Source organism: Orycteropus afer, unplaced genomic scaffold (assembly GCF_000298275.1).
Source record: "Orycteropus afer afer isolate SDZICR_OR568_19922 unplaced genomic scaffold, OryAfe1.0 scaffold00130, whole genome shotgun sequence".
Taxonomy (NCBI): Eukaryota; Metazoa; Chordata; class Mammalia; order Tubulidentata; family Orycteropodidae; genus Orycteropus; species Orycteropus afer.
The window spans coordinates 7079090-7091301 of record NW_006921717.1 but is presented as its reverse complement, the minus strand read 5'-3'; the positions used below and the strand labels follow the sequence as shown (position 1 = coordinate 7091301).

At 57.8% G+C, this 12212-nt stretch overlaps 1 protein-coding gene across 1 annotated transcript in view; it reads left to right on the top strand.

Moving 5' to 3' along the window:
- LOC103200509 (inner centromere protein) overlaps positions 1-12212 on the top strand; it is a 33475-nt gene that overhangs the window by 14076 nt on the left and 7187 nt on the right. The window contains exons 4-13 of the mRNA XM_042781522.1: positions 114-165; positions 610-664; positions 779-896; positions 1843-1894; positions 2285-2402; positions 3251-3385; positions 3894-3905; positions 10424-10533; positions 10614-10734; positions 11083-11213. Coding sequence (XP_042637456.1) covers positions 114-165; positions 610-664; positions 779-896; positions 1843-1894; positions 2285-2402; positions 3251-3385; positions 3894-3905; positions 10424-10533; positions 10614-10734; positions 11083-11213 — 904 coding nt within the window. The remainder of the gene's footprint in view (positions 1-113; positions 166-609; positions 665-778; positions 897-1842; positions 1895-2284; positions 2403-3250; positions 3386-3893; positions 3906-10423; positions 10534-10613; positions 10735-11082; positions 11214-12212) is intronic.

The following is a 12212-nucleotide window of genomic DNA, read 5'->3' as shown; positions in this document are numbered from 1 at the left end:
GACCCCCCAGAGGCTGATCCCCTGGAACCTGAGCCCCTAGACCTCTCGGACCAGCACCTGGGGTGCTCTGGTTGTTCCTCACAGTTCTTTCGTTTCTCTGTTTTTTCCCTCAGGTCACAGTTACCTGGAGAGGCTCCTGAATGTCGAGGTGCCCCAGAAAGTCATGTGAGTTCAGTTCTGGGGCTTGATGACCTGCCCAGGGGTCAGCACCAGGGGTCCATCCTCAGCCCTGGCTGCTATAGGTTTCTCCCCTGGCTTTGGAGCAGAGGGCAGTGCTTGGGACAGGGAGCAGGATGACTTAGGCAGACCTGTTGGCTTAACTGGCCCAATGGAAAGTAGAGGAGCGGTTCACCTGGGCCTGAGAGGTGGCGGTGGAGCCAGGCTAGGGTGTGAGATGAGGCCAGACTCAGCAGCTCACCTCCTGGGTTTCCCAGACACCTAATGGCACCAGGGAGCCATTGGCTTTGGGCCTCGTGTTTCCTTCCTGCTTGGGGTCTGTGGGTTTAGGCTGAGGCCAGGTACCCGATATAGCCTCTCCTGGGTCCCTGCCCAGGGACTGGTGGAGGGGCTCCCTGAGAGGTCCCCACAATGCCTCCTGCTCTCTTTCAGCCCTGAGCAGAGGGAGCCCAGCAAGGAGAAGCCTCTGGCGGCTGCGGAGCTGGAGGTAAGGGAGGCAGGTCAGGGAGAGGACTCGGGGGAGGCTCCGGGGCCCGGCACCATGCCTGTCCTGGGCCTCGAGGCCCAGGGGAGACCCCTAGAGCCTTGGTTTTGCCCTCAGGTCCCCAAGAACAAAGAGAAGACCTCCTGGCCCCGTGATGCCACCAAGATCGCCGTTAGCACATCTGGCTCACAGCCTGCAGCCAGCGGCCAGGAGTCATCCTCGGAAAGGCAACATGGTGAGCCTTCCTGACCTGCCGCGTGCGGGTACCCGCAGTGGGCCTCGCAGCCTCAGCCAGAACTCCTTCCTGGGGCCGGGGAAGCCCTGTTTTCTGGGCCTGCAGATATGAAAGCCGTACGTCCATCTCCTTTGAGTCTCTTGGTTTCATCTCCTCCTCCCTTTCGTGGGAGCTGCTGCTGCGTGTCATGTGAGCGGCCCCAGCGGGTAGAGGCAGTAGCTGGAATTGGGGCATTGACTGTAAATGGGCCAGGTTAGAGCCTTGGGCCGCATGCTGAGGGGCAGCAGGCGGAACCACGGCCTGGGGCTCAGACATCAGGCCTCCGTGTCTGTGTTTGCCTCAGTGCCCTTTGACTCTTGGAGGGCCTCCCCTCTAAAGACAGCAAGGAGAGTGTGCCCCTGTGCTGGGCAGGAGCACTGTGGGCTCTAGGGGCTGGTCTCGGGCCAGCTGCACAGCCCCTGGCGTTGCTGCAAGGGCCCTTTGTAGTGAAGAGTGAAGAAGGGCCGAGGGAAGCGATTTTTCCAGGGGGTGCTCCGTCCTAGCATGAAACAGAACAGACTCCTCTCACCCCTCCCCTCCTGTGACGTCAGCACCAGCCGAGAGGGCCTGTGGTGCAGTTCAGAGGCACCCTGTTAGCACTTGCAGCTTCGGGACTACTTCTGCCCCTGAAATAGGCCACACACAGCTCTCAGTGTTTGGGGGACGGGGCAGAGCCAGGCCTGGGGGTGAAGTGAGGGGTGGAGTGCTGGGCCTGGACACCCACAGATCTCTCGAGGCCAGTTGGTGCCGAGGCTCACGCTTTTGCCACTGGCCACCTGGGATCTGCTGGGAGGAGAGCCTCACCCCATTACAGCTGCTGCTGGTGGGTCCCTTCCACGGCCTCTGCACCCACCCTGGACCCACTGCCGCCTTCCCTGCAGCCTCCCTGGAATTGCTTTCTTTACAGAGCCCAAGACTGACCGGACTGACGGGCCCAAGGAGCCACCCCAGAGTGTCAGGTTTGCACGGGGAGAGGGGAGTGCAGGCGACTGTGTTTCCACGGCTCACATGGCTGTGAACCTCAGGGAGGACAGCTGTTTGGCCAGGGCCCTCCAGGACCTCAGCTGGGGCAGGCCTGGGGCTCTGACGTCACAAAGCAGGCGGCCAGTACTGCAGAGTGCTGGCTGGGAGTGGGGTGACCGGCTCGTGGGCCCTGCCCTTCTGTGTTCTGCCTATGTGACCCTGGGCTAGCCACTTCCCTTCTGATGGGACAGAGGACCAGTCAGGGACACCTCGCCCCTGGAGTCCTAGGGCTGGGCCCAGTTCTGTTCGTGGGTGACCTTGTTGGCAAGTGGCTGGGGCTCCTGGAAAGGCTGCCTGTGACGCTGCCGCCACCCATGCCCTGGCAGGAGGAAACGCAGCTACAAGCAGGCAGTGAGTGAGCTGGACGAGGAGCGGCCCCTGGAGGATGAGGAGCTGCAGCCCCCCAGGAGCAAGACGCCCTCCCCACCCTGTCCAGCCAGCAAGGTGGGCCGCTGCCCACTTCCCTTAGAGCCCGGGCCTGGCCCATCAAGCCCTGACCTCTCCCTGCCAAGTCCTGACCCTGGCCCGCCAAACCCTGACCCTGGCCTGCCGAACCCTGACCCTGGCCCACTAAGGCCTAACCCCAGCTCACTGAGCCCTGACCCTGACCTGCCGAGCCCTGACTCTGGCCTGCTGAACCCTAACCCTGGCCGACCAAGGCCTAACCCCAGCTCACTGAGCCCTGACCCTCACTTGCTGAGCCCTGACCCAATCCCACCGAGCTCTAATGCCATCTCACCAAGCACTGACCCTGGCTCACCAAGGCCTAATGCCAGCTTGCTGAGCCCTGACCCTAGCTTGCTGAGCCCTGACCCTGACTCGCGGAGCCCTGACCCTGGGCTGCCTAGCCCTGATGCTAGCCCACCAAGGCCTGACCCTGACCTGCTGAGCCCTGACCCTGGCCCACCAAGGCCTAACACCAACTCACTGAGCCCTGACCCTAGCCCGCTGAGCCCTGACCCCGGCCTGCTGAGCTCTGACCCTGGCTCACTGAGCCCTGACCCTGGCCTACCGAGCCCTGACCCTGGCCCACCAAGGCCTAACCCCAGCTCACTGAGCCCTGACCCTGACTTGCCGAGCCCTGACCCCATCCCACCGAGCTCTAACACCATCTCACCAAGCCCTGACCCTGGCTCACCAAGGCCTAATGCCAGCTCGCTGAGCCCTGACCCCAGCTCGCTGAGCCCTGACCCCGACTCGCGGAGCCCTGACCCTGGGCTGCCTAGCCCTGATGCTAGCCCACCAAGGCCTGACCCCGACCCACTGAGCCCTGACCCTGGCCCCGTGTGCAGGTGGTACGGCCTCTGCGGACCTTCCTACACACTGTGCAGAAGAACCAGATGCTCATGACCCCGACCTCCACATCCCGCAGCAGCGTCATGAAGTCCTTCATCAAACGGAACACTCCCCTGCGCGTCGATCCCAAGGTAAGGGAGCCTGGGCCGCAGACCGGGCCTTGTTCAAGCTGGTGCGGCGTGGTTGAAGTCTCCAGCCAGGCCTCCGGGTCTGGGCCTGTGCACAGTGGGCGTGGCCTGGCACTGCTCAAGAGCCCGCTTGAGCCTCTGTGGCCGTGGGCTGTGTGACGTTTAGGGATGTTGTCCTGACCTGTGGGCCCTGGACTGCAACCTGCAGGCATGGCCGGCTCAGTGTTACTCTGGGTCTTGAGCCCTGGTGTGAAAGTTGCAGAATTGATCTGGCGGGCTGTTGGCATAGCCCACCTCACCCACACCCTGGCGGTTTGTGTGGTTAAAGGGGCACACGTGAGCATGCCCGCTCTGGGAGCTGAGGGTTGGGTGAGATGAGGCAGCGAGGTGCCTCCTGGGGTGCCCTGCAGGCCCCGAGCAGACTCGCTGGTGCAGCCAGACCAAGGCTGCTTCCCAGGGCACGCCCCAGCCCAGTACTAACTGTTGGCTTTTTCCTTGTCTTTCTCTACAGTGCAGCTTTGTCGTAAGTAAAGCCCTCTCCTGTCCTTGTAACATAGCTTCACCTAGCACTTAACCACTGTGGCTTTCCCTTCATAACTGGTGCCACCTGTAGAGACGCTAACACTGTGGGCGGTGGTGCTTAGAGGAGCCACGGGAGATGGGAGGTCCTAGAGGCACTGGGGCTGGCTGAGGTACCCAGGTCGTCTGGAGCTGGCATCCTCTGCAGAGCCTGCTCTCTCTGACCCTGACCCTGCTCCCAGGCGGATGGGTCCTGAAGCCTCTCTGAGGTGGGAGGAAGCAGATGGGGCTGTGACCTGCAGGTGCTCACCAGGGCCACCGCTTCAAGTGTTCTTCTGCACAGCCACCAGCACCTGGCTTCCTCTCGGGGTCTGTGGGACTGTGAAGAGAACAGAGTTGCTTCTGGTCCCCGGAGCCACAAACCCGAGTCACAAACCCGAGCCTGCCCTGAAGGGGCAGAGTGACAGGGTCACGGGAGGTCTGGGTCTGAGGTTGGAAGTGGGGTCTTGCCGGTGACAGTGTAACTGTCAGCTGTGGCCTCCGGGAACCAGGCCACTGTCCTCTTCTCAGATGCTTCAGAGCTGAGTTGTGCCAGCTGCCGGCCACGAGCAAGGAGCCTCAGGGAGCTGGGGCCTGCGTGGCTTGCACTCCTGGCTCCCGGGGGTCTCCCAGGCTAGTTGCCAAGGCTGCAGCCCGTCCATCCCTTCAGCTCCCACAGACTCTTTGAAGGGACTCCCACCTGGATGCACAGGGATGCCCTGTGTAGACAGGAGGGCTTCTGCCTCCAGCCAGGGCCGAGCAGCACTGTCTTGGGGCTGGGTGGGCAGGCTGGGCTCCCATCAGCTGGTCAGATAGTACCTGACCTTGCCGGGGGCTTCTGTCCTTTGGGCAGCTGAGGTGGTGGTGGTATGCCCTGTAATGTACCAGCAAATGGGCCACGTGGTCCTATGGCACCTTCTTTTGTACCGTGTCCCTGCTCAGCCCTCCAGGGCCATGGCACTGAGCAAAACTCATGCTCACTCTTCCTGGGAGAAGAAGTCCAACCGTGGCCCCACTCAGCCAACCAGAGCCCTGCAGCCTCATGGTGATGAGCGAGAGATCCAGGAAGCTGCACTGTCCCCTCTGGGGAGCCAGGCTCCCCAGAGGGGACGTCTTGTAGTGTGGAGCAGGCCTCAGATAGGACACTAGGAGCCTTGGAAGGATACAGGGGTTAACACCCTAGTCCAAATCCCAGTCCCTGCCTTGGAGCTGTGGCCAATTTCTCAACCTTTGGGCCTAAGTTTCCTCGGCTTCAACACGAGGAACAAATGGCTACTTTGTGGAGGTTTTAGGAGCCAGAGAGTAGTGTGTGCCCAGCACCTCGGGCAGAGCCCGGTGTGAGGTGACCATTCCACAGGGGGGTGAGAGGAACTGCTGCAGTGAGGCCTCTGAAGGCAGAAGGGGCTGCACCGTTTGGGTCTTGAGGGGGGTCCGTGGGGAGCAGGGACTGCCCAGCGGCTATCGAGGGCTGACAGGAGAAGCAGGCCTCCAGAGAACCAGTGGCTCTCACACGCCAGGTTCTTCTCCACCGTTCAGAAGGCAGCGCGCTTCGTTCTCTGACCTGTGTTGAGATACCGTGACGCTCAAGCTTTGGCACGGAGGCCAGTACTGCTGAGCGTGGTCAGGAGTGGGAGTTCTAGTCGGCTCTCGGGGTACAGAAGCGGGGGGAGCACTGGGCCTTCGCTTTCAAGGCTTTATCCTCGTAGGAGAGCGGGTGGGCGCAGCGTGGCGGGGAGAGCAGGGTGGAGGCTCCCATCTCACTGCTGTTCCTCCCTGGGTCTTGGTGTCTTGGCCACTCTGGGCAGTTGGGGAGCAAGGTGCTGCTGAAGCCGCCTGCTCCTGCTCACGTGGGTCCCCTCCCCAAGGCCAGTGTCCTCCAGGCCTTCCTGCACCCCACTCGGCTTCTCTGGCACATGCGTGTCTCTGTTCCTTTCCATCCTCCCCATCTTTCAGAATTTCTGTTAAAAACAGGTATCATACATCAAATCGACTTTTTTGGTTGCAGCTCTGTGGAGTTGAGTGCACGCGTAGGTTTTCATAACCACCGTCGCTATTAGGATACAGGACACAACTCCCTTCCTGCCTTGATCATCATAGCCTTTCTCAGCCACTAACCCCTAACCCCTAGCAACCACTGATCTTTGTTCATCATGAGAGTTTTGTCTCTTACAGAATGACTTGTGGATGGAGTCACACAATAGCCAAGCTCTTGAGGTTAGCGTCTTTCACTCAGCATGTTGGTAGAGGCCGTAGCGTAGAGGTTCCAGCTCATAGCAACCTTATGGGCAGCAGAACGAAACGCTGCCCAGTCGTGCGCCACAATCAGTGCTATTCTTGAGCCCATCGTTGTAGCCCGTGTCAGTCCGCCTCGTTGAGGGTCTTCTTCCTTTTGCTGACCTTCTGCTTCGTAAGCATGATGACCTTCTCCAGGGATTGGTCACCTTCTGAGGCTGGAGGTGGGGTCTTGCCAGTGACTGTGTAGCTGTCAGTGGTGGCTTCTGGGAACGGGCCACTGTTCTCAGATACCTGAGAGCTGAGCTGTGGCAGCCGCCAGCCACGAGCAAGGTGCTGCAGGGAGCTGGGCCTGCATAGCCTGCACTCCTGGCTCCCTGGGGTCTCCTGGGCTAGTTGCTGAGGCTGCAGCCCGTCCGTCCCTTCAGCTCCCATGCATGCTTTAGAGGGACTCCTGCATTGACTGAAGTGTGAGAGATGCAGTCTGGCCATTCTCGCTTCTAAGGAGCATTCTGGATGAACTTCCTGTAAGACAATTTGTTTGTTCCTCTAGCAGTCCACGGTGTATTCAGTATTCTGTGCCAGCACTACAGTTCACACGTGCCAGCTCTTCTGTGGTCTTCCTTATTCTCTGTCCACCTCTCACATGGGTATGAGGCAGTTGAAAATACCATGGCTTGGGTCAGGTGCACTTTACTCTTCAAAGTGACATCTTTGCTTTCAGACGCTTACTTAAAGACATCTTTTGCAGCACATTTGCTTAAAGCAGTATGTCATTTCATTTCTTGACTGCTACTTCCATGGGGGTTGACTGTGGATCCCAGTATAATGGCTTCGAATCCACCCAGATCATATTGGAAGTCAGTTTCTGGTAGGCAGTGTATAGTTGGGTTAGGTTTTCTTGTTTTTTCATTCTAGCAATGGTTTTAATTTGTGTTTTTACATATCATGTTAAGTTTGGATTCAGATCTCCCAATTTATTATTTGTTGTCTCCAGTTAGCCCCCGGGTTATGAACAAGATCCATTCCTACCTGTGTCTGTAAGTCTTTAAGTGGAATTTGTAGGTGAGTCGGGACAGGTGTGTACACAGTAGGTTAGCTTATGTTAGTGCAAGAAGAGCCCTGGTGGTGGAGTCTTTAAACACTCGGCTGCTGACCCACAGGCCACGCTGCAGGAGAAAGATGTGGCCGCCTGCTTCCATGAAGGTGACAGTCTTGGAACCCTGTGGGGGTCCTGTCCTATAGCATTGCTATGAGTCAGAATTGACTTGGTGGCAGTGGGTTTGGTTTGTTTGTTTTTTTTGGGGGGGGTTATTGCCAGAAAAGGCTTCATCCCTTTTCTGTGATTTCAAACCCGCACTTGAAGCAGATGAAGGTGTTTAGGATGAAGAATTTGTTGCAATTATAGGTTGGTTCAGTCGTTTCAAAGTGGCAGGTTTATGTAACATTAAAGAGCAAGCAGGAGTTCGTCCCTAAGTCTGACGTTCATAACCTGGGGACTGTAGATGTTTTCTTTGTTTTTTCTTCTGTTTCCCCTCCCTTGCCTTTTTTGGGGTTATTGGAGCACATGTTGGTCATTTACTGTGATCTGATTCTTCTGTCTAGCTGAGTTTGTTGTGGTGCTCAGGGCATTACGTGCTGTCAGAGCCCATGTCGAGTCAGGATCTTATCTGTTGGGTTGGAACCTAGAACCCTTGCCCCACTTAGGGCCCTTGTCTCTCCCACTCTGCACCCCACGCCCCACACCCCATATGCTATAGTGGTCTCATAGAGTGGATCTGTGTACACTGACTGTCCCATCAGACAATGTTATAACTTTTGTTTTCAACTATCAAACACTTTGAAGAAGTGAAGGGGGAATTAGTATTTCCCAGGTAGCTACCACTTCTGTCACTCTTACTTCACTCCTGAGTCCCACATTTCCTCCTGGTGCTAGTACCCTGCCATCTGGAGTACACCCTTCAGCATTTCTTTCAGAACAGGTTTGCTGGCAACAGATTCTCTAGTTTTCCTCCATCTGAGAATGTCTATTTCACCTTCTCTGAAGGGTATTTTCACTGGCTATTGAGTTCCGTGTCGACAATCCTTTTCTATCAGAACCTTAAAAACGTGTGCCACTCCTTCAGATAAGGTCCAGGCCACATATTCAACTTGCCTCCTGTGGAGTGTGGCTCCAGTGTTAGTTCTGATTCCCGTGTTTTTGCAGGGATGTTTGGCTCTGTCCTGGATGTGCCCCCAGCAGGGCTTAGGTTGACACCTGGAAGTGTCCTGTTTGGTCCTCACAGTCTTTGGTGTGATAATTAGGGTTCGATCTGTGCATCTGCAGTTTGGGGGTGTCAGTTCTGTAGTGCTGCTGTAACAGAAATACCATAAATGGGCGGCTCCGACAAACACATTTATTCTCTGACAGTGGAGGAGGCTGGAAGCCCGCACTGAGGGCGTTGGCTCCGGGGAAGGCCCTGTCTCTTCTGAGCTTCTGCTCCTGGGCTGCCTTTCTGTGTTGGCATCTTCTTCCCCTATCTCTGCTTCTCTTTCTGCCTAATCTACTCTTTTGATGTTGCAAAACAGATTGACTCAAGACTCACCCTACTTATACCGTCTCATTAATACCAGAACAACCCTATTCCCAAATGGAATTACAGCCACAGGGGTAGAAGGATTTACAGCCTGTTTTTTTGGGGGGTGTCACAATTCAGCCCATAATGGGTCAGCCCAGGAGTTTGTAAACAGTCTCAGGCTGGGGTCTCCCTGATCTCTCGTGCTCTCCCCGATCTCTCCAGCACTTCCAGTTCTCTGGGCTCCCCGTTTCTGTCCTGCAGCTTGGGCCCCAGGACTCCAGTTACCCCTGTGCTGATGCTTCCACGTCTGTCTTCAGGGACGAGCAGTGGGGAGACAGAAAGGAAAAAGCAATGGGGTCTGGCCCCGACTTCCTAGGTTGGATAGGAAGGTTCTCCCCTGCCATAGAGCTCTGAGGCTTGCGAGTCCCTCCACCTTCTGCTGCCGCCATCGCCACAAGGCTGCCTGGGTTGGGGTGGGAGAGAAAGGAGAAGGGAGGAAAAACAACAGAGATGGCATTTCACGCTCTGTCAGAAGCATCCATTTTCCTCCTCGAGCCGGAGCGTGAGAGCGTTTCCTGAGTCCCGCCTGCCCCTCTCCGGGTTTCGGGCTGCGTCCAGTCTGGTCTTCTTCCCAACTCTGCCTGCTGCACTTCGCTTGTCCAAGGCCCCCAGACGGTGGCTGCGTGTGTTCTGTCCAGGCTGTGTAACCTCTTTCTGTGGGCGAGAGAGTGTGGACTGCTCACCCCCTTAACTGATATCAGAACTCCTTCTCTCCATCTCCCGGGGGATGCGATTGCCCCCTAAAAATCTAGGGGAGGTACACAGCTACCATTGTGGGCAGGGCAGGGCCTGGGGGATCCGAGCAGAGCCAGATGGGGCAGGGGAGGGCTCCAACCTGGGCCCTAGCTTCCTGGCCCTTCGGGTGTAAAACACCAATCTTGTCCTGGGCCAGAATGGCCTGGAGCCCGCACCTGTCCCTGCAGGTTGCCCGGCGCTGTGGCCGTGCCACTGGACCTGTCTGGGCCTGGTCCCAGCATCGGTCTGCTGGACAGCCCACTAGGACTTCAAGTTCTTTTTCAATTTGCTAAAGTAGCACAACCATCCGACAGGCAGTTTGGAAAACAAAAGGGAAAAGTCCCACCCCAGTCTCTCACTGCTCTGTAGCAACCTCTCTGAGCAGTTGGCTGTGTTTTCTCTTACTCTCCTTTTCTTTCAACTACTATGATTGACAGACAAAAGAAACCATGTCCGTGTGTGTACAGACACACGCGCTAGGCAGCGTAATAGCAAGAAGTTATTCCTGGGTGTCCACCACCCCTTAAGCAGAACCGTCATCATACTTGAAAAGCAGCCTTTCTCCACCTCACTCCTGGAGTTTTGGCATCGTTGTCTGCGGAGCTCTGGCCTGTGTGCTGCCCCGGGGCTTGGCACCCTTCAGCCCAGGGCACTTGTGACTCAGGCCCTTGGGAGGCCTTTGGGGCCCCTGGGCAGGAAAGGCTGAGGCCCCAGGGCTTGGTCTGGGTGCGGGTGGAGGCCATGTTTAGGAGGCAGTGCTGCTTCCTCTAAGCGGGACAGCGTGGGGACGGAAGACCCTGCCGCCACCCATCTGGCTGGGGGACGCTGGGCAGCCCCGCGGGTCGGGAGGGTGTCCTGGTCCAGCTCTGGCTGCGCGCTCACGCCCCGCCCTCCCCAGGAGAAGGAGCGGCAGCGCCTGGAGAACCTGCGGCGGAAGGAGGAGGCAGAGCAGCTCCGCAGACAGAAGGTGGAGGAGGACAAGCGGCGGCGGCTGGAGGAGGTGAAGCTGTAAGTGCCCGGCCCCGCCCACGCGCTGCCCGGCCCGTGCCGGCGCCCTGTGACGCCCTGTGCCCGCCCCCTGCCCGCAGAAAGCGCGAGGAGCGCCTCCGCAAGGTGCTGCAGGCCCGGGAGCGGGTGGAGCAGCTGAAGGAGGAGAAGAAGAAGCAGATTGAGCAGAAGTTTGCTCAGATCGACGAGAAGACTGAGAAGGTACGTGGCTTGGGCCGACGGGCGGTGATGTCAGGCTGGGCTGCGCCCCGCAGGGGAAGCCGGGCAGCTCAGACCTGGCGGCCTGAGAACTGCCCAGACTCGTGGGGAGGTTAGGGGTCGGACGTCTTGTGCTACCGCGTGGAGCGGGATGTTGGCGGTCTTGGCGCCTATTCTCCCAGCAGCCCTTGTGAGCGAGTGCTCCAGCCCTCGGGGTGGGATGGGCTTCCGGAGCCCTCTCCACTGGACTGTGGGGGTGGGGCAGCCTGCCACGCAGAGCTTTGGTGCCCAGTCTGCAGGGCTGAGTGAGCAGGGCTGCTCAATGGGCACATGGGCTGGGGGGCCCTGTAGGCCAAGGAGGAGCGGCTGGCGGAGGAGAAGGCCAAGAAAAAGGCCGCGGCCAAGAAGATGGAGGAGGTCGAGGCTCGCAGGAAGCAGGAGGAGGAGGCTCGGAGGCTCAAATGGCTGCAGCAGGTGCGAGCGCAGGCGGGCAGGGGGCTGGGGCATCAGGGAAGAGGTGGGGCAGGGTGGGCTGTGAGCACTGTGGGCCCACCCCTCTGTTGGGTTGAACCCAGAACCAAAACAACAACAACAAAAGCCTCAGAAACCCAAAGAGGGTCGCCGTGTGTCGGAATCCCAGAAGGAGGTTCAACAAATGCTTCTGAGATGAGGACGGTGACAGTGACCCACCTCCCATTTTCTGTAGAGGTGGCAGTTTGAGGATCTGAAGCCTGGCTTTCCTGGGTTCTGATCTTAGCTCTGCCATTTATTAGCTGTGTGACCTTGGGCAGGTTCCTTGACCTCTCTGTGACTCCATTACTTCAAGTAACAGTGTTGTCAGAGTTGCCTAGTGCTGCTATAACAGAAATACCCTAAGTGGTGGCTCTGGGAGGCAGAAATGTGTTCTCTCACAGTTAAGAGGGTAGACTTTGAGTTCAGGGAAGCTGCTCTGGGGGGGGGGGTGGCTTTCTCTCTCAGCTCTGGAGGAAGGTCCTTGTCTGTCCAGCTTCTATTCCTTGGCTCCTTGGTGACCTTGTGGCATTGCACGTGTCATCCCTCATCCTTGCTTGTTTAATGTCTTTTATATCTCAGAAGATACTGGCTTAAGACACACCCCCACAGTGTTCCTGTCTCATTAACATAACAAGGAAAGCCCATTCCACTGTAGCCACAGGTCTGGGGTGGGATTTACAAGCCCTTGGCATCTACTCTGTAGGGTTGTTGGGAGGATTAAATGTGTGAATGTCTGTAACGTGCTTAGGGCGTTGCCTGGACGCGGTGCGTCCTGGGTCCACGTTCATTGTCATTGTCCATCAGTCCCTGTGTGCTCTGCATGATCCTCCGGGGGACTGTCAGCCTCACAACTGTTGGGAACACCGCTCTGTCATTGGCGGCTTATGTTAATTAATGGCTGAAAGGTGCGGAGCTTACTGTGTCAGGCACTGTTCTCAGTGTGTTACGGGTAGGAAGTCAGCACCTCT